The sequence below is a fragment of the Arvicanthis niloticus genome, chromosome 6 (assembly GCF_011762505.2).
Source record: "Arvicanthis niloticus isolate mArvNil1 chromosome 6, mArvNil1.pat.X, whole genome shotgun sequence".
Taxonomy (NCBI): Eukaryota; Metazoa; Chordata; class Mammalia; order Rodentia; family Muridae; genus Arvicanthis; species Arvicanthis niloticus.
The window spans coordinates 70776737-70803621 of record NC_047663.1 but is presented as its reverse complement, the minus strand read 5'-3'; the positions used below and the strand labels follow the sequence as shown (position 1 = coordinate 70803621).

The 26885-nt window shown below is 45.4% G+C and overlaps 1 protein-coding gene across 1 annotated transcript in view; it reads left to right on the top strand.

Moving 5' to 3' along the window:
• The first annotated feature begins 423 nt into the window (after positions 1–423).
• The window catches only part of Mrnip (MRN complex interacting protein), a 27909-nt gene continuing 1447 nt past the window's right edge, over positions 424–26885 (top strand). The window contains exons 1-6 of the mRNA XM_034504553.2: positions 424–556; positions 2476–2535; positions 9739–9827; positions 22052–22127; positions 24662–24819; positions 25390–25474. Of these exons, the coding sequence (XP_034360444.1) occupies positions 491–556; positions 2476–2535; positions 9739–9827; positions 22052–22127; positions 24662–24819; positions 25390–25474 (534 nt within the window). The 5' untranslated portion in view covers positions 424–490. The remainder of the gene's footprint in view (positions 557–2475; positions 2536–9738; positions 9828–22051; positions 22128–24661; positions 24820–25389; positions 25475–26885) is intronic.

Sequence of the window (26885 nt, the reverse complement as noted above, 5' to 3'; positions counted from 1 at the left end):
TTGTCGTATTCCTGCCTCCACCTTCTAAATGCTGAGATTACAGTCAAACCACAGCTTTAATTCAAAAGAAAACAAAACCAAGATAGTTTATAATGTCTGTCATGCATAGATGTCCTGGCTGCCTCGTGGACTGGTTTACAAGAGCACCGTCCCTGCTCGGAGTCAGAGAGCCAAAGCGATAGACTAGCGGCCCAAACACGTGGGAACACCAGTTCGGGTTTTTTGTTTGTTTTTGTTTGGTGGGGAGGGGGAATGCTTGGCAGGAGTACGGGGCGGGGTTGGGAGGCGGGAAGGGCGAGACGTGACCACCGAGACCGAGGGTTAGAGCGACTCAAGAGCTTTTAAGGGCGGGGCCGACGCGGCCAGAGAAGGCTGAGAGACGCACCAGGGCATGCGAGGTGCTGGGCCTAGAGGGGCCGGAACCTTCGTGAGGTGGGCGGAGCCTGGGCGGGAACTCAGAGCCCGCGCTCGCGGCGGGAGACAGGCCTGAATGGCGCCGGCTCAGCAGTCTCGGGTTCTACGGTGCTGCAGCTGTCACATCTTTCAGGCGCATCAGGTGGGGTGGGCGTCTGCCTCACCCTCTTTCTTAGCAGGATGGTGGGCGAGATATGGCGGACCGCGTCTCGTATGGCCAGGCTGAAGGCTGTGCTTCATTGCGGTCACTTCACGACATGCCTCTGGCCATTTTGTTTGTGTTTATTTGTTGTTGCTGCTGAGGGTTCTGCTCAGGGCTGTGGGCGCGCTCTTCCACCGAGCTACCACCCAGCCCGGTGCGTATCGGTTTTTTGCGTGGTCGTTGTAGAATGCACAGTAGTTGTTTCTTCTGAGGCGGCTTCCATTGGATCCTAGCAGAATGGTCAGGAACCAAGGTTGAAGAGTAGCGTCCTCTATGCAGAACCTAGGCCATCATTACACTCAGGTGCCTCTTTTCAGTTTTAGTACAGTAAATGGAGAGTTTTTAAAGCCCTAGGGTTGGAGTGTTTGCCTAACATTCACACAGCCCCTCCACCCCCAAATAGCCTAGGCATGGCAATGACTGACTGACGGTAGGAGGGCTTAGCGAGTTTGAGGCTAACCAGGGATACTAGAGACCCTGTCTCAAAACAAAACTAAATAATGTATAAGCAGTTTGGACTCCTTTTTAACATTTCCCTGGGTCGGCCCAGATATCACTTGGTGCCTCTACCTGCAGCTTTATCCTCGTGGTAATAATTACACCCACCCCCGCGCTCATTAGAGCCAGCACAACCCATAAATGGTTAACGGGATAGTGGTTGGTGTGTGTTTGAGAGGCTTTGTTTCATATCTCAAGCTGGCTTCAGGATCTAGCCTCAGCCTTATTAGGCAACTTCTGAGCTGTATCCCCAACCCCAATCAGTCTTGGTGGTAGTGGTTTTATTGTTGTTTTAGGGGGTGGGATTTGGTTTGGTTTTGAGGGTGTTTCCAAGACATAATTTCAGTATTTACCTTAGATTGACCTCTAATAATTGCTAACACCCCCTCCGCCGTTAGCTTCCCGAGTACCATGACTCCATGCCATGTCGGTCACAGCAGCTCTGCATCAACCCAGATCTCTTTGTCATAATCTTTCGTGACATTTCTTCAAGGAACTTTTGCATCTTTATATAAAAAATGTATTTTTATTTTATGTGGATGAGTGTTTGCCTGCATGTATGTCTGTACCCCGAGCAACCTGGTACCCACAGAAGCCAGAGGAGGGTCTTAGATTTCCTGGAGTTAGAGTTACAGACAGTTGTGAGCTGCCACATCAGTACTAGGAACAGAACTTAGGGCCTTTAGAAGAGCAGCCAAGTCTCTTAACCACTGAACTGTATCCCCACTATACTAGCTGCCACAGAGACATATCCTCAGCTCTGGAATCTCCCCACACCCACCACCCCGTGTGTGTGTCTGTGTGTCTGTTATAAGCATGCTTGTATGCAGATGAGCACATGGAGGCCAGAAGAGAACATTAGTTCTGCTCTGTCAGTCCACCTTTTTTGTCATTCCACCTTATTTCTCTGGAACAGGGTCTGTCACTGAGCCTGGAGCTAGGCTGGCAGCCAGCAAGCCCCGCTGATCCCACTTCCACCTCCACAGCTCACATGGCTGTGTTCACTTTTTCACGTGGCTACTGAGATCTGACCTCAGGCCCTCATGCTTACTCAGCAAATAAACTTTTACCCACTGAAATATCTCTAGCCCCTCTGTCTCCCCCTCCCCTCCCGCTTTCTCCTTCCTTTTTGGGATGGCAAATTTCTTTTTTTTTTTTCTTTTCCTGGAATGGCAAAAATCCAACTGGATGTTGTTTCATACAAATGACCAGTCTTCCCAGCACCCAGCTATTAAATAGTACATTCCTTCCTCACCTAAAATGCTACCTTCAAGACTGGGAGTATAGCTAAGTTATTTCTGATTCAGAACTACTCGTCATCCAAAGTCGTTTGAACTACAGTTTCCAATACTTCATTGTAGGTGAAGAAGAGTCTCAAATGGACATGCAAAGCTTGTGGAGAGAAGCAGTCTTTTGTGCGGGTAAGTGCTGAGAAACAAGTAAAGGGCCCAGCCTCTCTTTCTACAGCCAGGATCCTTTTCTCTCACAGTTCACCCTAGAGAGCTGCTGCACCCTGGGTCCCTTCCTCCTGGATCTTCAGTGGGTGGAGCCTGCACAGGGTCTGTCCTTCACTCCTTCACTCAGCAAGTGTTTCTCCAGTACCTTCTGTATGCCAGGCACAGGAAGACAATAGGAAGTAGGAATATTGTAAGTAGTGGGCTTACGGATGTGCTTCTGTGGAAGGAGACTAATTCACTTGTGCCCACACACATGTATGTACACACGCCGTTCAAAGCGAGATGAGCTTCTTGAAGACACGGGCATGTAAGAAGAGAGCAGGAGAGCCTGGAGAGCTTTGTCAGTCATTAGGAATGCTTGCCACTCTTGCAGAGGACCAGAGTTTGTTTCTCAGCATCCACCCACACTGGGCAGTTCACAGCCATCTGTAGACACAGAATACCTAACCTAACTAGGGGTGTGCAGCAGTGTGTTGGTGGAGGCAGAGGTGAGGGGTACGGGAGGGAGCAGTCTCAGAAGTAAAGGGACGTGAGAGCACTTTACTTCCATGTGGCCAGAAGCACATTTCTTCAAATCTCTACATACTGACTGACCTAAGGAATTTGATAGCACATATTGCCCAAGTCCTGCCCTTTCTTGGGTCCTTTACTTGCCTGCTCCTCCCTAATGCTGCATTCCTCTTCTCCCATTGTCCCCCTCCTGCAGCCGCGGGGACTTTCCTTCTGACCTTGAAACAAATCCTCTTCTCGTAGGAACCTGTGCTCCTTTTTGGGGCTTAACTGAGTTTCCTGGTGGAAGCTGAGTATTCCTGTGGGTATTATCCAGTCCACACTGAGCGTTCCATGGGAATAGAAGCTCTCCTTGTTTTAGGTACTGATGGGCCTTCAATGCCCAGTCCACTGCCCTGTCCACAGTGAGCACTCAACATGAGCTTCTATTAGATGAGTGGGTAAATAACCAGTCCCACATCGGTTAGATATGATTGTCATTTTTATTGTGATTTACAACTCTGCAGTGAAAGTTTTCATTTACTTTTTCTTCAGTGCTGGGGTTGAACACAGGGCTTCATGCATTTTGTAGCACTCTGCCACAAAGCTATATGTAGGGAAATTTTAATCTAGCAACATCCAAAGACCTTTTAAGTCTCTGTGATCCGGCCAGAATGCAGACATGTTTCTAGTACACAACATTAATCCCAAACAATGAAAGTAAAGTTGATTTGTAGAAGGAAGCCCCCATGTTTGAATGTGATGTCTAGTTCTGAGACAAAGTGATGAATCAGAGAAAGATTTGACAGAACAGGATCTGCCCAACTCTCACAAGAACAGAGAGGAGAGAGAGGCAGCCTAAGAGGAAGCAGCCCAGAGGGAGAGGCAGGAGGCAGTTTTACTGGGATAGTTGTACAGAGACAGGTTGAGGAGAGAAAAGGTAGACACAGGTGAAGACAGAACAAGACAGAGAATGAGAAGGAGCCAGAAGATTAGAACAGGTTGCCAAAGTTATTATGAGGCCAAGCAGAGTAATTCAGTCAGAAGCTGAGAGAAGCCAGTTTGAATCAGTCAGCTTGGAGAGACATTTGAGCCAGAACAGCTGAGATCAGTAAGAACTAGAAAGGGTGAGCTTATTCAGCAGTAAGTCTCAGAGGCTGAGAGCATTCTAGGCCTTGATTAAATGGAGACTAAGCCTACATTAGCAGACAGGCAGTAAGCCTTGGAGACATATACTACAGAAGGATAAAAGTAACATTTATAGCTATATTCCCTGCACTCGCAGGGAAGTGCCTCTTTGTTCACTTGACCAACTATGTACTATTTCCTTATGACAGAGTCCTAAGTAAGCACTACCGTTTTAAAGGTTATCTTTCCAGGAAGAATCACGTAGTTGAGGTGACAGGCAGAAACACTCTGGGAGCTGAGAATGAAAGATTGCTCATCTAGAATGCATGAGGCCCTGGGCACAATCTCCAACCAGTTGAAAACCTAGATGTGGTGGTGCACCCCTGTCATCCCAGCACTTAGAAGGCAGAGACAAGAAGGGCAAGAGTTCAGAATGGAGGGGGCAGCTGAGATGGCACTGCAGTTGAGAGCACTTGCTTTTCTTATGTAAGGCCCCCATGAAGGGAGGACCTCACCCAAGCCTCAGGAATTCGTGGCCACCCATTAACTCACAAGACTCCAAATTTGATGCAATCAGCAAGAGGTATATTTCAATCAACATGTTGAGGTCAAGACCCGTAGCCCATGCAGGGGCAGTGGGGTCTGACCCCAGGGCTTTGGAGACAGACAGAATTTAAAGCCAAAACCCACAACTCAGGAGGGAAACCACAACCCAAGGGGAGTGAAGGAGGGTTATTGGAGAGTACCTGTGGAAAGTCCCAGCCCATTATTCGGTTTGTGACAGAGTCCAAGGAACAGTCATGGGGAACATTTTATATAGGCTATTCTCTAAGAGCCTATTCATAATCAACCATCTATCTTGTGGTCAGCCAAGTTTCTAAACACAGAGCTCACGACGAAGCTGACCTGCACACTTGGTTCTGTTCAGTCTGCTAGGAGTTTTTGAAAAATTTTAACCCTTTCACTTACAGAGAATGTGGGTTTGATTCCCAGTACCCGAATGGTGAAACCCAGTCATTCACAAGTGCAGTGCCAGAGGTTCCAATGCCTTCTTCTGACTTCTGAGAACATCAGGCATATATATGGTACATAGACACACATGCAGGCAAAACACTCACATGTAAAATACAATGAATAAATTTAATTTTAGGGGTAAAAAGATTCAAGATTATTCCCAGCTACATAGAAAGTTCCAGGTTAGCCTGGACTACATGAGACCTTGTTTCAATAAAAAGGAAAATTTTGTTGTTGATCATCATTTAGAATGACTTCAGTAGAGATAAAATGATTGGATCTGTGAACCTGTCTTGAAAAAAAAAAAAAAAAAAAAAAAAAAAACGAAAAGAATGTGCCAGCAAGGTGATGTGTGTCAGGAAAAACAGAACTTTGGCCTGAGTCCTTGAATAGTGGTTCTGTAGTTGAGAATCCAGCCAGACACAATGGCACATGCCCACCATCCCACATTCAGGACACTAAAGCACATTGATAAGTTCAAGGCCTACTGCTGATGCTCACTGTGCACTCCCTCCCCCTCCCCCCACTGTAAAAAGCCTGCTGTCACCCTGTCCCCAGCTCTCAGGGTGTCTGTTGGCCTTTCCTGTTTCTTCCCTTCAGCACACAGGATCAAGCCCTTCAGGGGATCCCAGAACTGCACCGTCAGTCCGGTGGCCTAGCCTGTTCCAAACATGAAGTCCTGGGAGAAGCAATGTGATTAACACGTACCCATTTCTGTGCCAGTCAGCTAAGACTCATCTCCCAAGATAGGAGCTGCCTCAGCTGGATAGACCTGAGTGCCCGTGCAGAGATTATTACTGCGGGTTTCTTAAGTTCTTCAAGAAGGCAGGCTTCACCTGTGGTGCCTGTGGAGTGGTGCTTGGTTATGGTTGTCAGGCAGCTTAACATCAGGAAGTTGTTTCTGTCCCTCTAGAGCAGACACTGAACTGTCTGGGGGGAGCTGCTGACATTCTATTATTCTGTAAGGCTTATCCAGCTGCCTCTAGCCAGAGGAGCAAGAATACTGCTGAGTTCCCAGGAGGCTTCTAGGGCCAAGCTCAGAAGTAGCTGACATTGCAATAGAAAGCTAGTGTCAAACCCTCACTTACCCCAGACCAGACAATCTAGTTTTGTGTCTCCATAGAGGAGGATGTGCCTCAGCATGCAGCAGAGAGCTTACCCCCACTGTTAAACCAGATGCAGGTTATCAGTCTTCTTTAACTGCCATCCGCTGTACCCAGCTCCTACTACTCTCACTTGATCATACAGCAGACAGGGCCACACTCTGTACTAGACCATGACTGCTGGCCAGTCAGTGACCTCCATGTTGCTAAACAGGTGAGTTCACAGTCCTCACATGACAACTTATTGGCAGCATTTGTCATGGGTTGTAACTTCCACCTCCTTAAAAACATTTCCTCTTTTGCACTTCCATCTTGTCTGCTCCTAGCTTCCTGGCTGTTGTTTCAGTCTTCTCACTGGTTTCCTCACCTCCCCAACTTCCAAACACTGAAGTACACTACAGTGCAAGCCTTTGGCCTGTTCTTTAGCTACACTCCCTTAGGGAGAGAGCATTCAAAAGATTGGAGTGGAGCTCAGTGGGAGAGCCTGGCATACAGAGTCAAGGTATCCTGAGGATCCCAGGCCTGTCCTCAGGCTCCTGGGCACTTCCCCACTCATCTGTTTCTTGGATATCTCTACTTGGGTTCCTTCACTCCCCAGCACCTTAAATTTGAAAAGTGGGAACTCTGACTTCATGAAGCTGCTGATTGATTTCACAATCGTCCCCAAGCCTTCAGTGTCGCATCTCTCTCTGGACTGAAGCCGCTGCCATCACCCTTGACTCCTGTTTTCATGTACATTCTTCAGCAGCAGCATTTGCCAGTTCTGCCTTCAGACTAGATCCAGAGTGTGGCCTTATCTAACCTCACTGACTGAGTCGGCCTCTTCCTATTCTGTCTTCAGTAGCTTCCTAACTCACCCACCTATTTCTCTCATCAAGTCTCATTCCAACACTGCAATCACAGGGATCCTCTGAAAACATTGTCTTAAAAAGGATATGGTGGCACACAGTTGCATTCTAGTGCTCAGGAGGTGGAGAAAAGAAGGTCACCCTCAGCCAGAAGGTCAGAGCCAGCCCAGAATACACGAGTGTATTTCAAAAAAGAGAAAGATACAAAGAAAAAAATGCTGGGTTGTATCATTGCTTTGTTCAGAACCCTCCAGGTGGCCTAAGTTTCTTTTTTGTGAGGGGGAGTACAAACTGAAATATGGAGTCTCTTGTTCAAATGGCAGGGGAAGAAACCACTACAGGCAGAAACTTTGTGTGGTTTTTCTTTCCTAAGGGAATGGATTAATGGAAAATGAACCAAGGGTCTTATGCTACATGTTTCACCCCTGAACTAGCACTCAGCTTTAAGCCTTCTCTTTATATCTTTTCTTCCCAGGACAACAATTCACTTGTTGTAGGATATTTGGTCACAGTGTAAACTCCAAGGTTGTGCTATTTACTGGGGGAAAAAAGTTTCTAAAGGTGGTCTGGCTCAGTCCTTAACACAGACCTTTAAACTGTGGAAAACAGACACACCCTTAGTACACACCTTTAATCCCAAACAGTGAAGGTAAAGTTAGTTTGTAGAAGGAAGCACTAGTGTTTGAAAGTGGCAGACAAAGGGACAAATCAGAGAAAAATTTGACAGAATAGGATCTTCCCAACTCTCACAAGAACAGAGAGGAAAGGGAAGCTACTTGGAGGTGGGGACAGGTTTACCATTACCAGCAGAGTTTTACAGAGACAGATTGAAGAGAGAACAAGCTAGACACAGGTGAAAGCAGAAGAGCCGGAGAATGAGAAGGAGCCAGGTTAGAACAGATTGCTAGTGTTTGAGGTCAAACAGAACAATTCAGGAGAAATTGAGAGAAGCCAGTTTGAATTGGCCAGCCTGGAGAGAAGTTTGAGCCAGAACAGCTGAGTTGAACTAGCCAGCCAGAGTTCAGAAGTAGAAAGGGAAGCTTACTCAGCAGTAAGTCACAAAGGCTGAAAATATTTTAGGCCTAGATTAAATTGTTCAGAGGCTAGAAGCTTCCAGGACTAGACCTGGGTTACCAGATAGCAGTAAGCTTCAGAGACAATTATATCAGGCAGATAAAAGTTACATTCACAGTGAATAGCATGAATTTTGCTGTTTGCCTTTCTATTGTGCAGTGCCAATTTGAAACACAGATGAGAACACTTAGTACATATCATTAAAATTACACAATTTATCATTCACAACTCATCTGTGCCTGAATAGTGGACAGACAAAATAAATAAAATTCAGCTGTTTGGGTTTTATTTTAGTTTTGTTTTGTTTGAGACTGCATAGCCTGCTATGTAGCCCAGGCTACCCTTAGACCTGCAGCAGTCATCCTATCTCTGTGTTCTGAGTGGTGGAGTTAAAGTCATGTGCTGCCATGCTCTGTTTGCACTCAGTCATTCTTAGCTCACCTCCTGGCTCCCTGGGCTGCAGTGCCACCCACCTTGCCGTGTGTACATCACAAAGTACACTTGGCCCCACTGCTCTCTCATACACCAGGAGTCCACAGGAGTTCTTTGCCCAGCATTCACTGAGACTCCATGACAGATAGGGTGGCAGGGAACAGTGGACACTTAGAGCACATCTCCTCTGCTCACAAACGTCCTTCTGTCCTGTTAGACTTTACTTGTAAACCAAAAGTTCAACATTCAAATCACAACCTCAGTAACCATGGAGGCCCCTCTATAGAATGTCATGTAACCTCTGCATATCCTGCAGCATGCTTTCTTGAGCAGTGATGAGTGGGATTATTACTCATTCGGTGCTCACGGTATCCTCCTGCCTCAGCTTCTTATAGAACTTATAGACACATGCAACCACCTTTCTTGTGTTGTGTTGCGTTGCGTTGCGTTGCGTTGTATTATATTGTGGTAGTGGTGGTGTTTGGACACAGGGTCTCTCTACATATCCTTGGCTATCCTGGACCTCATAGAGATCCACATGCCTCTGCCTCCCAAATGCTGTCTTTAAAGGTTTGTGCCACCATTCCAGATCCTCTAGCATAGTTTAAATCACCTCTAGGTGACTTGTAATACCTCACTGTGTATGTTGTGTACAGTGCTATGCTACCTTGTTTTGGGAATAATGTCAAACAAACAAATGCATGTTTAGCACAGACACAGACCTTTCCCCTGAGGTCTTCCTATCTGTAGTTGCTTGGATTCCCAATGTAGTCTGAGTTTGGCTTTAGTAAATTCTGCATGTTAGTGGGATGGTCCGAAAGACCTGAACTGCCATTCCAAAGCTGTTTGTTTATAAATCTCTCCAGGACACAGAGTTTCTCTGGGTAGCCCTGGCTGTCCTGGAACTCCCTCTGTAGACCAGGCTGTTCTCAAACTCAGGGAACCACTTGCCTCTGCCTCCAGAGTGCTAGATTAAAGGTGTGCTAGACCTGTGTATTCTTACCCTCAAACTTTGCAATGTTATCCTGATGTTTCTCACCATTCTATCACTTTAAAAAAAAATTTTTTTTTCCTCTCAGGCTTATGGTGAAGGCTCTGGTGCTGACTGTAGACGCCATGTCCAAAAGCTAAATCTGCTGCAAGGACAAGTGTCAGAGCTGTCACTCAGGTACAGTGTTTTGAAAGGAGTAGCGGATTTTTACCTTGTTTGCGTATTGATTAGGGGATGGGAGTTTGCAATGGATAAGTCCATGTGCAACAGCATGGCAGCTTAAACACCCTGAGCAGTGCTCTCAATGAAAATAGCTACAATTTTTTACTAGATATGAGTTCTTATTACTATTAATATTTTAATAATTAATATGTGTGTATGTGTGCAAATCAGAGGACAACTTTGTGAAGTTGATTCTACCTTTGTGTGGGTTCTAAAGATCACTCAGGTCACTTGGCTTGTGTGGTAAGTGCCTTTACCTGCTGACTCATCTCAACGGCCTTTGTCTGTAATAGTTTACATGTAAACCTGGCTAGCAAGAAAATAAGAACCCTTAAGAGGTCAAAAATGGCCAGGCAGTGGTGGCGCACGCCTTTAATCCCAGCACTTGGGAGGCAGAGGCAGGCGGATTTCTGAGTTTGAGGCCAGCCTGGTCTACAGAGTGAGTTCCAGGACAGCCAGGCTACACAGAAAAACCCTGTCTCAAAAAACAAACAAATGGTCAAAAATGAAGTGAAAGTCAAAGTCCACAAAAGCATCGAGGCTACAGAGGGCCTAAGAACTGTACTCAGGCTGACAGGTGGATGTCTGAGGGGCACAAGAAACAGCAGACAGAAGGCCTGAACTGTGTTGGGTTCAGCAGGGGACCTACTTGTATTTAGTCTCATCTTGTCCTCTGTGTGAGTACAATGCTTCTCCTTGCTCTGTTGAGACTGGCCCCAGAGTCTAGCTCCTCTTTCCTCTGCCTATGGACAGAGATGACAGAGGTATGCCACTATGGCTGTCTCTAAGGACCTTGTAAGCAACTGAGTGCACAGAGACTTATGCCCTATTATTATACAGTGAGCTACAAGAAGACCCACTGTACAGCAGGATGCTTGCCCTGTATTGACCTTGACATGGCTAAAAAAAAATCCATCTCCAACACTGACACACAGGGAAGCCTTCCCATGGGCTTCAGCCTTTATTCTCACTCTGAAGAGCCTAGGCTTAGAGTTTATTTCCACTTATCTCAGGAAGTGGAGATCAGGGTAGCTCTTCTCTGGAGCAGCCTATCTTCAGCCTGCCCTTTGATAACACAGCAGACAAAAAGATGAAGGAGCGAATGTGCAGACTTTAAAGTCTGCTGAGTGCTAGTGTGTGAGCATGCACAGCAGTCAGGGTGAGACAGGAAGTGTGGATTATGTGTTTACTGTACTCAACCACAAACAAGGCTGAGCAGGCAGGGCTGGTTATCTGAGGTTTAGAGATAGCCAAGAGGAACTAGGAGTGGGAGACACCTTTAATCCCAGCACTCAGGAGGGAGAGTTCAAGGCGAGCCTGGTCTACAAAGCTAGTTCCACCACAGCCAAGGCTACACAAAGAAGTCCTGTCTCAAGAGGGAAAGTCAAGTGGAAGCTAGGTATGATTTGAGTGCCTTTAATCCCAACACTGAGGAGATGGAGACTGGAGGATGGTAAATTTAAGGTCATCCTTGACTGCATGGTGAGTTCAGAGTTATCCTGAACTATGTGAGACCCTGTCTCAAAATAAATAAAGCACCCATATGTACAGGTGTATGGTTGAGGTCTGGAAGGCTCACAAGCGGCTGGAGTTTCTGTTCCCTTGGAGTTAGAATGTGCCACCCTCCTGGCACATGCATGAGTTCTCATGACCTCTCTTGGGGCCTCCTCTCATCTGGTTGTCCCAGGAGCTCTCTGAACCCTGCCTTTTGGGGTTTTATGTAGATAGACATGATGATAAGCTGGCAGGAAAGCCCAGAACAGCCTGTCAGCTCTGACATTCTAGACCTTTGTGCAGCATTCTTTCTTCCATGAGGACATGACCCTTGTAGGATGAAGAGTTCATGGTGACCTACTAGATAAGAGTAGGACAAAGAATTTATTGATAGTTCTATGACCAGGAAGACAAGGCAAGATTCAAGTTTCATGATCCTTGGAAATGGAAAGTTCTGGTTTGGATGGTCTGTATGGAAATGGTAGTGGTCCTGGAAACAGGAGACATACCTCTCTACCCTCCTGACTACAGCCCTGAATTCTCCCAGAGACCTCTCTACTCAGATTAAGATAGGATTCTTTTGTTGTTGTTGTTGTTTTGTTTTTTGGGTTTTTTTGTTTTGTTTTTTCAAGACAGGGTTTCTCTGTGTAGCCCTGGCTGTCCTGGAACTCACTCTGTAGACCAGGCTGGCCTCAAACTCAGAAATCTGCCTGCCTCTGCCTCCTAAGCGCTGGGATTAAAGGTGTGCGCCACCACTTCCCGGCAGTATGAACTTTTGTATTTATTTTTTTTAAAGTTTTAGCCAGGTAGTGGCTCACACCTTTAATCCTAGTTCTTGGGAGGCAAAAGTAGTTGTATCTCTGTGAGTTTGAGGCCACCTCTTCTACATAGTGAGCTCTGGGACAACCTTTCTCGACATACCCCATCTGCCCTCCCTCCAATAGGTCAAAAGGGTTGAAGAGATCCTAGCTGTGGTAGGCCACAGGGACGGTTGGTTTGTTTGTTTGAACAGAGCCTCTATGTATAGCCCTGGCTAGCCTGGAACTCACAAAGATCGGCCCCTGCATCTATGGTGTTCGTTAAAGGTTAGAACATGCCAGCCTTAAGGCATGTGTTATAGCCTATAACTTTACAGGAAACGAGTAAACTCAAAGGTACACTTTGGTCTTAAGATTTTTGTTCATTTGTTTTGCTTTGTTTTTGTTGTTGTTTTGGTTTGGTTTGGATTTTTGTTTGTTTGTTTTTTGTTTTTGTTTTTGAAACAGGCTATGACTGTATGGCCCTAGGTAGCTTGAAATTCACCAAGTAGACCAGGCTAGTCTTGAGCTCACAGAGTTCACCTGCATATTGAGATTAAAGACATGAGCCACCACACCTTGCAACATTCTAGTTTGAAATTTCTATAAAATTGAATGTTGTATTATACAGGCAATTCTAGTGAATTTTAATTATCTGTAAATTCTCAGATTTCAGCTGTTGAGAGAATTCAGGCAGACTTGGATGAGGGGTTTCTTTCTCTTTTCTTGTTCCCTTAATGTTCTATTTCTTTCTTTCTTCCTTCCTTTCTTTCTTTCAAAGATTTATTTTATGTATGTGAGTATACTGTTGCTGTCTTCAGATACCAGAAGGGGGCATCAGATCCCATTACAGATGGTGTGAGCCACCATGTGATTGCTGGGAATTGAACTCAGGACCTCTTGAAGAGCATTCAGTGCTCTTAACCACTGAGCCATCTTTCTCTCTTGATGTGTGAAACTGCATTTGGAAGTTTGATGGTGTGGGAGGTAAAAAAAATTTACCAAAGGCAAAAATAGACAAAGAGAGAATTTACTGCAATACACTGAAGTAGAGGGCTAGTTTCAGGGTGGGATCATGGGACTGAAAGGGAGCTGAAAGTTCTTTATAGCAGTTGAGAGGAGAGTTGTGTGTGTGAGCTCTCTAAGTAAGTGGACAGATAGGTGTCTTGTTATTTTACCAAGTCGTAAATGTTACTGTGGAAGAGGTCAGGCTCCAGATCTTCCTGTAAACTCTATGGGTCATTGGGGATCATGACAGTATTGTTAAAAGTGGGAATTTTACGTTTACTTTTGGCCTTCTGTGTCTGCATTTCCTTTCTGACAGATGAACAAGGTCATACAGAGCAGGCTTCTGGATCTTCAGAGAGGAGTGGGCTGAAGATGTCTCTTAGCTTGCTGACTCATCCAAGGGTCCCAAGATTTTAGGGTGTAGACACTTGAGAGGCATTTTGCAGAGAGGAGTAGCTGTCACAAGGCTAGATATGACATCATGTGGAGACCTAGAGGTTCTCTGTGGCAGGAGACAGGCATCGATCACTAATCACTAATGTCTCTGCGACAATACCATCTGGAGCTTGATGATCTGAAAAATTCCAGAAGGTTGAAGTAAGGTCCAAACCATAAAGCAGAATTACAAACTTAAAAAGGTGATGGAGCAGTGGGGTGGCAGTGACCCAGGCCTCTAGTCCCAGCACTCAGAGAGAGAGGAAGGCGGTCTCAGAGTTCCAGTCTCAAAAAAACAACAAACAAACAAACAAGCAAACAAGACAGTGAAGCCAAAAATAACCCAAATGCAGGCAGCAGAGTTACCCAGGGGGCTTCCCAGCAGTCACCCAAGAGGCTGTTGGAGTTTACAGAAAACAAATATGGCTAGGTGTTGAAAGGGTCAGTAACTGAAAATGTAGAACACAATAAGAAGTCCTATGAGAGGGCAGGCAGGATGGCTCAGGAGGTAAGGTGTTTGCTGTGTGAACTTGAGGACCTCTCACACCTGAAGCCACATGGAGGTCAGAGGAGAGAGCCAGACCCACAGACTTGTGTGCTGGTTACATGGGATCCTCTCCACATCATGCACACGTCATTTTTTTTTTTATTAAAACATTTTTTAAAGAAATCTTGGCAGAGGGGTAAGAAAGACAAACCATATCCCTGTCTAGTCAAACCATGAAAACTAGCAGTGAAGAAGGAAGAAATGTGACCTGAAGGGGAAGCCTAGGCAGTAGAGAACAGGAAGGCAAAAGCCTCCTGTCCCATGGGGAGCAGAATTGGGGTTATAGCTTACTTTCCTGTCAGCCCCTCTGATAAAGGAGAGAGTAGAGCTAGGATGTACATGCTGATATGATCAGTAAATGTGCCTTGGGCCCAGGGATGTCCAAGAGCTCCTGCAGTGCCTGAAACTCACAGGAAAGGCTGAGAGAGGCCAAGTAACTGGTGTCTAAGTGGAGACTGAGCCAGCCTGGCCCTGTTGTGTGGAGGCTTCTTTTGGTTGATTGGTTTTGATTTTGGTTGTTTTACAATAATAGAAGAAACCCAGAGGTGGATTCTGTCTACAGAGGCAGACATTTTGATTCTGATGGACAAATAGAACATTTTTAAAGGACTTATGGCAGCCAAGAAGGATTTGCCTGGTGGAGCACAGTGAGGGTAAGCGAAGGGCAGCCCAGACACCCCCTGGGGGCTGAAAGGGGCTCTGCAGTTAGGAGCTCTGACTGCTCCTACAGAGGACCTGAGTTCCATTCCCAGCTCCCACATCAGGTGGCTCACAACTATCCATTTGTAACTCCGGCTCAAGGGGGATCCGAGAATCTACAGGCACCGGCACTCACAGGCACATACCCTTCCCCAACATACATAATTAAAAATAAAAATAAATCTTAAAAAAACAAAACAAAACAACGCAGGGCTAGAGAGATGGCTCAGTGGTTAAGAGCACTGACTGCTCTTCCAGAGGTCTTGAGTTCAATTCCCAGCAACCACATGGTGGTTCACAACCATCTGTAATGAGATTCAATGCCATCTTCTGGTGTGTCTGAAGATAGCTACAGTATCTATATCTATATCCATATCTATATAAACAAAACGCTTCCCATTTAGGTACTTATAGAATCAGGAGCTGTGGCTTGTGGTCTGCACATCAGAAGTTGTCCTTTAGGGTCCCTTAAAATGGACTGAAGCCTGTCACCTGACTGTTTCTGTGGGTCTTTAGAAGTACCAGGTCTCCTGGCTCAGCCAGGTCAGGCTGAAAGTCCTGGTCATGAGACAGAAGAATTTGAGTTTATAACATTATGAGTTATTTTATTTTGGAGTTATACTTTCCTTTTTTGGCTTTTAAGACCAGTTAGATGCCAGAAATTAACCTTCTTTCATTTTTAATTCTAATTTAAACAACAACAAAAAAAAGATTTGTTGGGACTGGAGAGATGGTTCCGCAGTTAAGAGCACTGGCTGCTCTTTCAAAGGACCTGAGTTCAACTCCTAACATCCACATGGCAGCTCATAGCCGTCTGTAACTCCAGTTCCAGAGGATCTGACACTCTCACATAGACGTACATGCAGGCAGAATACCAATGTACATAAAACGAAAAGAAATCCCTTTAAAACATTAAAAACTAAAAAAACGATTTGTTTTCATGTGCATTGATGTTTTGTTGATGTTCTGCCTGCATATATGTCTGTGCTAAGGTGCTAGATCCTGTGGAACTGGAGCTACAGACTGTTGTGGGCTGCCAGGTGAGTGCTGGGGACCAAACCAGGGTCCTCTGTTAGACAGGCAGTTGCTCTCAACTACTGAACTATCTCTCCAGCACCTTCTCGTTTGTTTGTTTGTTTGTTTGACTATAATAAACTGTGTGATGTTGGCTGGCATGGAACACACTGTATAGGCCAGGCTGGCCTGAACTTACAGAGATCCACCTGCTTCTGCCTCCTGAATTCTGGGATTAAAGGCCTGTGCCTCCACCGTGTCTGGCTATTTAAAACAAAAATTAAAAACTGAAAGTCAAATATCCTAGAGATTTGAGGAGTTAATGTTTTCTCTTCCCATTATGTCAGCTGTTGGGAAGGAGCGGGGTCTTACTGGTTGTATAGCTTTTCCTGAAGTACAGGGTACATTCCCCTCCTCCCCCAACACCCCCAATAACTCTCCTCACTGAAGGATGAATACTGGTTAGAATCCCACTTCATGTGTCTCCATGGCTTCTCTGAAGAAGAGGACAGGTGACTTTCTGGCCTTTGGCCTTTGAAGGCTGCTGTAGGGGTGGTCCTGTTGTTCCCTGAGTCCTGGCTGGCCTGGGAGAGGGAGCCCACAACACTGCCTGTCCTTTTTTGACCTTTCATCCTCGTTGGCTCAGGTCTCCATCCAGGACAGTGTTATCAATCTTGAAGAAAAAGGAATGGACTTTAGTTTAACTTGTGTAACATTTAGTTTAAAACTTAGAGAAAAAATAAATTTTAAAATAAAATTTGATTTTGTTAATTCATTTTTAAGTAGTTAAAAGCCTCACAGACTATTTTGATAAGACATAGAATCTGGGCTTACAAGATGGCACAGTGAATAAAGGCGCTTGCCACCAAGCCTAATGATTTGAGTTCAGTCTCTAGGAGAGGAGTCACATGGTGGGACAAGAGAACAGACTCCAGTTGTCCTGTGACCTCCACATGCATGCCCCTTCCCACAAACAAAATAAATAATACATGTGGAAAAAGAAATCATAAAATATTTATTGCTTAGCTATTACCAGAAGCAGTCATTATTTTAATAGAATTTTATTTATAATTTTAAAGAGCCTAGATTTTAGTCTCGATTGTAGTTCTATATCACTAAGATTTGACCTAGGCAATTTTAACTTGCTTGTACATCTTTTCATTTAATGATATATTTATTTTTATTTTATGTGTGTTGCTGTTTGCCTGTGTGTCTGAGTATCAGATTCCCTGGAACTAGAATTACAGACAGCTGTGAGCTGCCATGTAGGTGCTGGGAATTGAACCCTAGTCCTTTGAAAGAGCATCCAGTGCTCTTAACTACTGAGCCATCTCTGTAGCCCCTTTAAGGGTCAACTTCCACAGGCTTTCTTTGCAAAGCTAAATGTTTGTTCTTATTGTTCTTGCTTCATTCTGAAAAACAAACAGTTATTTTACTTTAAGAAAAAAAATCTTCTTTTACTAAGCAAAAATCTTTTAATCCCCAAATTACTTTCATGCTTACATCCTGTATGCCGTTTTCTCTTATTTACTGGTTCTTTGTTTACTTTCTTCCTTGATGTGCTAAAATAAAATACTTCATGTTGATGATCTAGTTAAGAGACAAAGCAATGTAATATATAAACTTAACAGTATGTTAAAAGAACTGGGTCTAAATATATATGGCATGATGTAATAATTGAAGGTTATCTGTTTGCAAGTTGCTCTTGACTAGGGTAGTTCTTAGGCAGACTTCACTGTCATTTGGAATGTAATATATATATAAACTTTTATTTCTTTTTCATCACACAAAACTCCAAGAATTACAGAATGTTACATTCCAGCAAAAGCCAGACAAGATGACAGAAGTTCCACATTGAATGACCTTCAGTTAATGGAATTATCTTAGGAGAAAAGTCAGAAGGAGGCAGAACACACAGAGCCAAAGTAAAGATTTTTAAACATTAACCCTGTGTTAACATTTGTAGTCACAAAGGCATCATCGGTTCTGAAGAGCTGGGAGATAGTAAATGGGGGCTTTTGCTGTGAGTCTGGTGACAGCAGGCTGGACCAAGAGCACTTGTATTTTCACAGAATTTTCTTTTTTCAAGGAAGTTAGTTCATGGTAATGAGGGACCTGTGAAGCTGTGGCCCTGAGAAGCAGGTCTTTCTTGGGATTTACGATGCTGCTGTGTGGTCCTCTGGACTTTGCTGTTGTCTCTTTCTCCTTTAGTGGTCTCATTGTTCTGCCAGAATGGTCATCTTTTTCTTTAAAAAACAAGAAAACAGGTTTTAACATTTATTCGTGTGGTCACCAAAAAATTATAGGGCACACCTATCAAACCGGAAGTATGGTTGTCTTACCTTATGCCCACAGCACACATGTGTGGAGGTCAGAGGAAAACTTGCAAGAGCTATTTTTCTCCTTCCTCTCCGTGGAGCCTGGGGGATCAAACTCAGGTTGTCAGGCTTGGCAGCAGGTGCCTTGGCCCTCTGAGCTAGCTAACCAGCCTTGTACCCTTTTAGCAGGAATTAAGACAACCCTACCAGGGGAGGGGGCTTGGTCTTGGCAGTCCCCAGAAGGGGAAATGACAGTGTGTTATTGAGTGTCTGAGAAGGTATGACTATTTGGGGTACTTTGCTTTTTCCAAAAATGCTTCCGTTTTATCTGCTTATATCCCAAACATAAAGCCACCAAAGTTTTCATAGTTTTCAAAAACAATTGAGCATCTGGCAGTTCTCAAGGCCCCACCACTAGTCCCAGAAATGTTGGGTACAAAGATCACACAAGGGTTACAGGCACCAGCAGAGAAGGGGAGGGAGAGCCAGGAGAGTCTCCATGCCAGAGGAAAGGAAACTGGGGGGTCCCACAGCAATGGAGGTGGTCCAGAGAGTGTAGATCCCAGGGTTGTTTTAGAGGGAACAGGCATGCGAGACAACATGGACCCTGCGAAGGGGAAACCACACTTCATCCCTAGAGTCCTGTGTTCCCTTAGCTGTGGCACCCCACAGAGTACCCCTACACACTCATGAAAGTAAAACTTGGGTTCACTTTGTAGCCACTCATTATGCTGGAGTCAGAGAATATTCAGGCTCACCTGACCTCACAGCCTAAAACTCGGCCACAGATCAGTCTTGAAAAGATGAGTTGTGGAGAAACAAAAGCCTGGTCAGCTATGTGACTGTCAGATCAGGAGGGGAGCAGGGGGCCTACACTGCCTCACATCCTGCTTTGTCCTGCTCAGGAGAACAATGGTAGCAAATACCAGAATGGGGAAGACAGGGAGGAGAGGGTGTGAGGTGATGCTCAGAGGGATGAGAGTAGGTCCCTACCCATTGGACCACAGCATGTGCTGGTCCTCCCTTTCCCGTGCTATTTAGGAGTTAGTTTCCAGATATCTTTATTAGACATGTCATTACGGATTAGGCTTCCAATGATTGGGACATGACCGATGAACTCTCTACATTTTAATCTTACCTCAGGAATATGAGCCAATGAGTAAGGGGGAAAAAACAAGTAAATCAATAATAGTGCCAGGAGAGATTAAATGCAGCTGAAGAGACCAAGTAGGATAGGGGTCATAACCTAGTGGTCTTGTGTAACATGGGTGCTGTCCTAAGTTTAGTCCTGCGTACTCTGTGTGTGTGTGTGTGTGTGTGTGTGTGTGTGTGTGTGTGTGTGTAGCAGTAAATGAAATGATAAGAGCAGAGCATTTTACAAAATCAAAGAGAGTTAACATTCTTAGGCAACACAGTAAACTCTAAACATAGGGTTCTGTGTGCAAACAGGGAAACTCTGTCTGTGGGAAATCCTACTTCCAAACCCAACTTTACAGTTCACTGATATCCCAGAGCCATAGCCAACATACAAAGTGAGCTTGTATTTCTATGTGAATTCAGTGGACACTTGGGACAATGATTTTTTTAAATCAAGTGCCAGGGCCAGTGAGATGGTTCAGTGTTATGGTGAAGGCACCTGACAACCTAAGCCTTGATCCCGGGGACCCATGCCACGGGAGGGAGCATGCAGCCTGGAAGTTGTCTTTTGACCTCCCTCGTTTTTTTCGAGCTGGCATGTGTACACACGCACACATAGATAACTGTGAAAATGTTTCAAACAAGAAACAGAATTACAAGCCAGGCGGTGGTGGCGCACGCCTTTGATCCCAGCACTTGGGAGGCAGAGGCAGGTGGATTTCTGAGTTTGAGGCCAGCCTGGTCTACAGAGTGAGTTCCAGGACAGCCAGGGCTACATAGAAAAACCCTGCCTCAAAAACCGAAAAAAAAAAAAAAAAAAAGAAAAAGAAACAGAATTACAGCTTCAGCCCTGGGAATGTAGTTTCGTGGTTGGGCACTTGCCTACTGTTTATTCCCAACACTGAAAAACAAAACAAACAAACAAACAAAAAAAACAACTTTTTTTTCTTTCTAAAACTGATCCTAAAATTTACATAAGAATGTAAGGACTGAAAATCACCAAAATAAATTTTATAGAAGGAAGTTTTTCGTCTTCTCCAGTCTGGCTTCAAGATGGACTATAATGCCTACTGTGCCCAGGACAGGGTGGGTAGTCCTGGTGAAAGCCATATGTCAAACCACTTCTGTTGTCAGACAAGCTAGGGCCATGGTCAGAGCCTAGGTTCATCCCTCACCAATTCTAAAAGAAAAACTTAGAGACCAGAAAGTTAATAAAGGAAACTGGGCTTATAACAACTTCGACCTGGCCAAACTGGGAAGAGAAAAAAGAAAAGAAAAAAAAGAACCGTAATTTCTCCATCTTTTTTGTGATAACAGAAAAGATAAAGCAAAGAACAGGACATATGCAGTTTAGCCGAGGAACTGGGGCTGCGGGCAGCTCTTCCTTTGCTGAAACCCCAGGCTGCCTCATTCTCCACATGGATGGTCTTTGCCAGTTGCATCAGTAGGTAAATGGCTAACTTTTAAAACCACAGTAGACATTGACTAGGAAATCTCCTTTAATGGATTGAGCTGTGTTCCCAATAAAGATTCTCCCAAGCAAAGTAAAGAGTCCCTATGGATGAGGCTTCCTTCCAAGTAAAAAGAACAAATAACAAGAGGACATGATTAAATCAGATATCTTACAACATCTGAAAAATAAGATGGCTTACAAACACCCAGAAGACAGCAGATGAGGATGGACGAGGGTCTGGAGAGGTGGCTGGAGTCAAGGACCCTTCTTGACAGTGCCATCACTGAGGGTGCAGGAGTGGAACTCAGGTCTCCTGGTACATGCTCTTAACCAGGACACATGGAGAAAACACAGTCTCCAGAGCCACCTTCTCCCTGAGTTTAAATAGTACACAGCAGTTATCAATGTAATGTCCACTACAACAACCACAGGGCCAAGTTTGGTGGCTATGACACTAATCTCAGCACTGGGGAGGCAGAGTCAAACTCTGTGAGTTTGAGGCCAGCCTGGTCTACTTAATGAGTTCCAGGATAGCCAGAGCTACATAATGAGACCCAATATCAAAAACAACCACCACAGAGCAACAAAAACCCAGCTAGGTTTATTAAGTATAAATGTCATATCCCAATTACTTAATTTTTTAAAGTTTTAAAAGTAAAGGGCTTTAAGTTTTATTTAGACTTATTTTGTGTGTTTGAGTGCTATTGCTTGTGTGTATGTGCACTAGGTGTGTGCCATGTGCCTACAGAGACAGAGCTCAGAGGGCATCTCCTACTGAAACTGGAGTCATAGGTGCTTATGAGCCATCTGTGGGCACAGGGAATTTAACCCAAGTCTCTACAAACCAACAATGCTCTTCACCACTGAGCCATCTCCCCAGGAAAAGTAGAGTTTTAGTACACTTACTTATATGTATGTAAAGTTTCTTTTTAAAATGTGCCTAAGAGCAGGGGGTGGTGGCATAAGCCTTTAGTTACAGAACCTGGGAGGCAGAGGGAGGCAGAGGTCTCTGTGAGGTGGACAGAGCTAGACTCCAACCTGTAGGACTTGTGCTTACCTGTTTTACCTAGCTGTCCTGCCCCTCAGTCACAAGGAGTAACTACTCTGCCCACGGCTCCTGAAGTACTGAGAACAGTGCCTCCCATGAGGGCAGCAGGAATGTCTGTGATGCCCCAGACAGCCCTAGCCTTGCCAGTTCTTGTACACACTTGCTTCCCCTTCCCTGGTCTATGTCTCCCTGTGGTTTCACAGGGTCATATTTGCCATCTTCCCTTAAGGTCTGTGGAGGAAACGGTTAATGTCAGTGAAGAGGAGAATTCAGGCCCTCAACAGGCTGAGGATGGGAGTCAGCAGGTAAGCTAATGCCACCGCCCCACTCTGTCCCCTGGGCTGCTATGTGAGGGTTCCACTCAAGGATTGCCCAAGGACAAATTACAAGCCATTTAAAGATCTCAGTTGCCGCTGGGCAGTGGTGGCGCACGCCTTTGATCCCAGCACTTGGGAGGCAGAGGCAGGTGGATTTCTGAGTTCGAGGCCAGCCTGATCTACAGAGTGAGTTCCAGGACAGCCAGGACTACACAGAGAAACCCGTCTCGAAAAACAAAAAAAAAAAAAAAAAAAAAAAAAAAAAAAAAAAAAAAAAAAAAAAAAGAAAAGAAAAAAAAAAGATCTCAGTTGCCTCTGTTTGCCTTCTCGAGTCCGTGAAACAGAGCGAGCATTCCAGTGAGCTGAGTAGATGCTTGATGGACTGGAGGGGTGAGAGGAAGAAACTGAACAGAAGTAAACTGACCCCTCGGGTGGCTTCCTCTGCAAGTAGAAAGGGAGACAGAACCACAGCAAAGTGACTGACAGGTTCCATTCAGCCTCATTTTGGGACTAAGCATTATCTCAGAGAGAGCTGCTGCATTCCTGTCCATAGACGCCAGCCTGTTTAGGGCATTGGGCCACCGTCTCTCCTGCTCTCCAGGAATTCAGTCCCAAGTTAGTGATAGAGTTCCAAGTTAGCACATGGGATTCAGTTTTTCTCTTGAGTCTGGTGTGTTGGGATCTTGTGCAGAAGCTTAGCCCATAACTGTAAGTATTGACAGTATTTATTAGTCACTTGTTTGCCTTGTACGCCCAAGGCTGAGGAATCAATGCCTAACAACAAAAATCCTTGGTTCAGCAAATGTTTATTGACGCATCCGAATGACAGACCCTGCCCTTTTGCAAAGGTGTGTACTTCATGGCCTGCGCTATGGCCTGGACTTTCCTTGTCTGCTTGCAGAGCTCACTGAATCTCAGTGCTTTCCCCTGCTGCATCTACCCTCTTCCTCCCTTGCTGCAGACTGGGCACTCCTCAAGAGCAGGAATGGCAAACAGTGCTCTCTGCCCCTAGAGCCTGAAAGAAGCCTTACAAAATAGGTGCTCAGCCAGTCACCCACTGTTGGGTGGGTAGTGACTGGCTTCTTTTTTATTTTGATTTGTTTTGTGAGACAGGGTTTCTCTCTGTAACAGCCCTGGCTTTCCTGGAACTCACATTGTATATCAGGCTTGCCTCGAACTCTCAGACATATGCCTGTCTCTGCCTTCTGAGTGCTGGGATTAAAGGTATGCGTCACACCTGGCTAGTGACAGACTTAACTGACACAGCGTTAAACCAGGATGCTGCACTGTGACTACCAGTGTGGTGCGTGGAAACTCCTGTGCTAACTGGACTCGGCTCATAACTTACACTGGCCACCTTCTCTCTGCACTTAGCTTTCAGATTTTATTTTAAACAAAGTCAGTGCTTGTAAGCACACAAAAAGCCCTTCTGACATGTGTGGGTATTCATGTGTATGCTTCCTGTTCAGTCTCTCCATTCTCTTCTCCTCCTCTTCCTCTTCCTCTTCCTTCTCCCCCCCCCCCCCATTCTTTTTGATACAGGTTTTCTCTGTATGGCTCTGGTGTAGACCAGGCTGGCCTCATACTCTGAGTGCTGGGACTAAAGGTGTGCACCATCACACCTGGCCCTGTTTGGTCCTTTTACAAAGATTATTTTGTGCCATTCTTACTACAAGTAATAACTGGGCTGGGGATTGGGATGCAGCCTAGGGTAGACCTGGTGTTCGTGTAGTCCCAGGTTTGAATACCAGTATTTACTCCTCTCTGGAACTGTATGGTCTTCAGGAATTTTCATGTTTGAGGATTCTAGAGTGTCAACAGGCAGTTGGTGGTGCATGCCTTTAATCCTAGCATTCAGGAAGCAGAGGCCAGCAAATCTCTGAGTTTGAGGCCAGCCTGGTCTACAGAGGGAGTTCCAGGACAGCCAAGGAGACACAGAGAAGCCCTGTCTAGGAAAAAAAAACAAAAACAAAAACAAACAAAAATCTAAAGTGTCTTGGAGCACCAATTTGCTGTCTTAAGTATTTGCTCTTTGCAGTTCCTTCTTCATTGTGCATCTGTGCATCATGGGTGGAGCATGTGTTGGAGAGTGTTGACATTAAGAAGTTATGCCCTGCTAGGTCTGTGTACACCAGCCTGTTGGCACTGGTTCTCAACCTGTGGGTCGAGACACCTTTGGGGATGAACAACCATTTCACAGTGGTTGCATATCACATGCACTGCATATGAGATACTTATATTACAATTTATAAGAGTACCAAAATTACAGTTTTGAAGTAGTAATGAAGATAATTTATGGTTGGGGGTCAGCACAACATGAGGGACTGTATTAAAGGGTCGCAGCAAGGAAGGCTGAGAACCAGTGTTCTAGGTCTCAAGGCAGCTGTATCCCATCTGCTCTACTAGAAGTCCCTCCTAGTGACAGAGAAAAACATGGGTCCTGAGAACTTTGACCTATGCACCATGAGGTGGGCCTAGGCTGCTTTAAAACTCTGAGATTTGCTTTCTGTTTTGACGCATAGGCACTGTCTGAGCCCCTCAAGTCCCGTTGGCTGAAGTATCTGGACAAGGGCTGTGAGGACCAGGAGCTGGGCAGAGGAAGACCAGCTCTTAAGACACAGCTTTCAGCCAGTGCTGAGTGGCCAAGTCTACCCTGCAGTCCAGCTCAACCCAGGAAGAGGTGCCAAACGGGTCTCATCCGGCTCTCCCCATGCTCACACTGACTCCTGAAGGGGGGTGGGTGAGCAGCTTCTAGAAGTCACTAAGTGGGACTCCCATGTTGTAGTCCAGTGGGTGGGCAAATGGGCAACAAGTGTCACTGCTAATCCTCAGAGTGTGTGATGCCTGGCAGAGGGGAGCAGAAGGCCAGCTAGGCCATTAGCCTGGGTGCCTGCAGCTCCATTCCTGAGGAGGCTGAAGTAGGAGTACCATGAGTTCAGAGCTGTAATCAGTGGGCCTGGGAGTTTTCTCCAGATTTCCATGTGTCTTAGTAAGATCCCAGAGAAACTTCATTGAGCTCAGGATGCTGCATGGCTCTCAAAGGGCAAAGGAAATCGAAAATTACAATTTCAAGTAAGAATAATCTAATAACTATAAGCCAAAGAAGAGGCCTGGCTGGACTGTTCTGGAGGTGGTGTAATAACCTGTAAGGGATGAAAAGACCCCTCCCCATGTCAGGCCAGAGGATCATTTCAGTTGCTTCCTGTGAGATCATTGGATGAGAGCTTAACCTGCTTCTTTCCTTTTCCAGGAAATGGAGTCAGAGCACAGGGCAGCCTACACACTGCCTGCATGTCCAGAGTGTAGACAGTGCTGAGGACAGCTTTGAACACCAGGTCAGTGACCATGGAGCCAACGTAGGATTGCATGCATGTCTGAATACATGTGAACACACATGTGCAGTGTTAGGGCTGTGAGCCAGGGCCTTGTGTGTGATAGGCATGAACATCTCTGCTAAGCTATGCTCCTGGCCCCATGGAATTTTTCTTTGGCTTTTGTTCTTGGAGACATGGCCTTGTCTCATTGCCTAGGCTGGCCTTAAATTTTGGGCCCAGGTTATATCTTCTCTGTGCCTTGTGAGCTCTAAGACTGCAGACATGAAACTTAGATATTTTATATTTCTTTACAGTTGATAAGAGATTTATATACTAAAAAGTCCAACTTCTAAGAAGAAATTCATGTCTTTTCTGCTTAAAGCTATGTCCTAAGGCTAAGCATGGTGGCACATACCTTACGGGTTTTTGTGCCTTCAAAGCCAGTCTAATTTACCTAGCAAGTTCCAGGGTACATAGTAGACACTGTTTCCTCCCCCCCCCACACCCCCCCCCCCAAAAAGGCCATTTCCTGAGCCAGGTGTAATATACCCATAATCCCAGCCCTCAGGAGACTGAGGCAGAAGAGCTGAATTCAAGGCTGTTCAGACACAAAGCAAGACGCCATCATAGTCATCATCCCATGACAGCCAAGAGAACATCTTGAGACCTCAGAGTCAGCTAAGGCTGGCAAGTAAGATTTGAGGCAAGATTGATCCTGCAGAGTGGAGGAACTTCGTTAGCCTGGTCACAATAGGAGTTGCCCTGGGCTTCTGTCCATGGAAATGCACTGCTCACTTTATAGTGTGCAGTAACGGGCCCATTGTACATTCAGCACAGCTGAGTGTAGACTTTGCTTTAGACAGCTATGGAAGTCCTAGGAATGAGGGTTCTTGCTTTCACCTCTTCTGCCTCTAAGAGGTGAAAGGCCTGCCCAGCTCAGCCTCAGACTGCATGCTGAGCAGGGCACAGTGCCCAGAGACAGAGTTAAGTTCTTGATGTTTCATAACTACCTACTGATCCCGGTAGGCAGTCCCATTGTATTGATTCAGAATCATGGTTGTAAGTTACAGAGACTTTACCATGTATCACATCCTAGACCAAACTCTGTAACTGAGTCAGTGTCCAGTCTCATCAGAGTCTGCTGGTCTAGAGGAACTAAGACTTTTGAAGCATCAGAGTTGACAGCAAGTTCATGGCAAAGCCAACATCAGCGGCCAGGGTCAGTCTCTTCAGCATTATCTGGGCACTCGTGGTGCAAAGATCCAGTGTTACTGTCAAATTCCTTGGTAAGCAGCAAAACCATTTCCTCTGCAACTTTGGTTTCTGAACTGGGAAAAGCCAAGCCTAGTACCTTGTCACATCCCAGAGATCTCAGTGTAGCCACCTGGGCTCCTGCACCACAGTCCAGCTTTGAAGAGATGTTCTGGCCCCG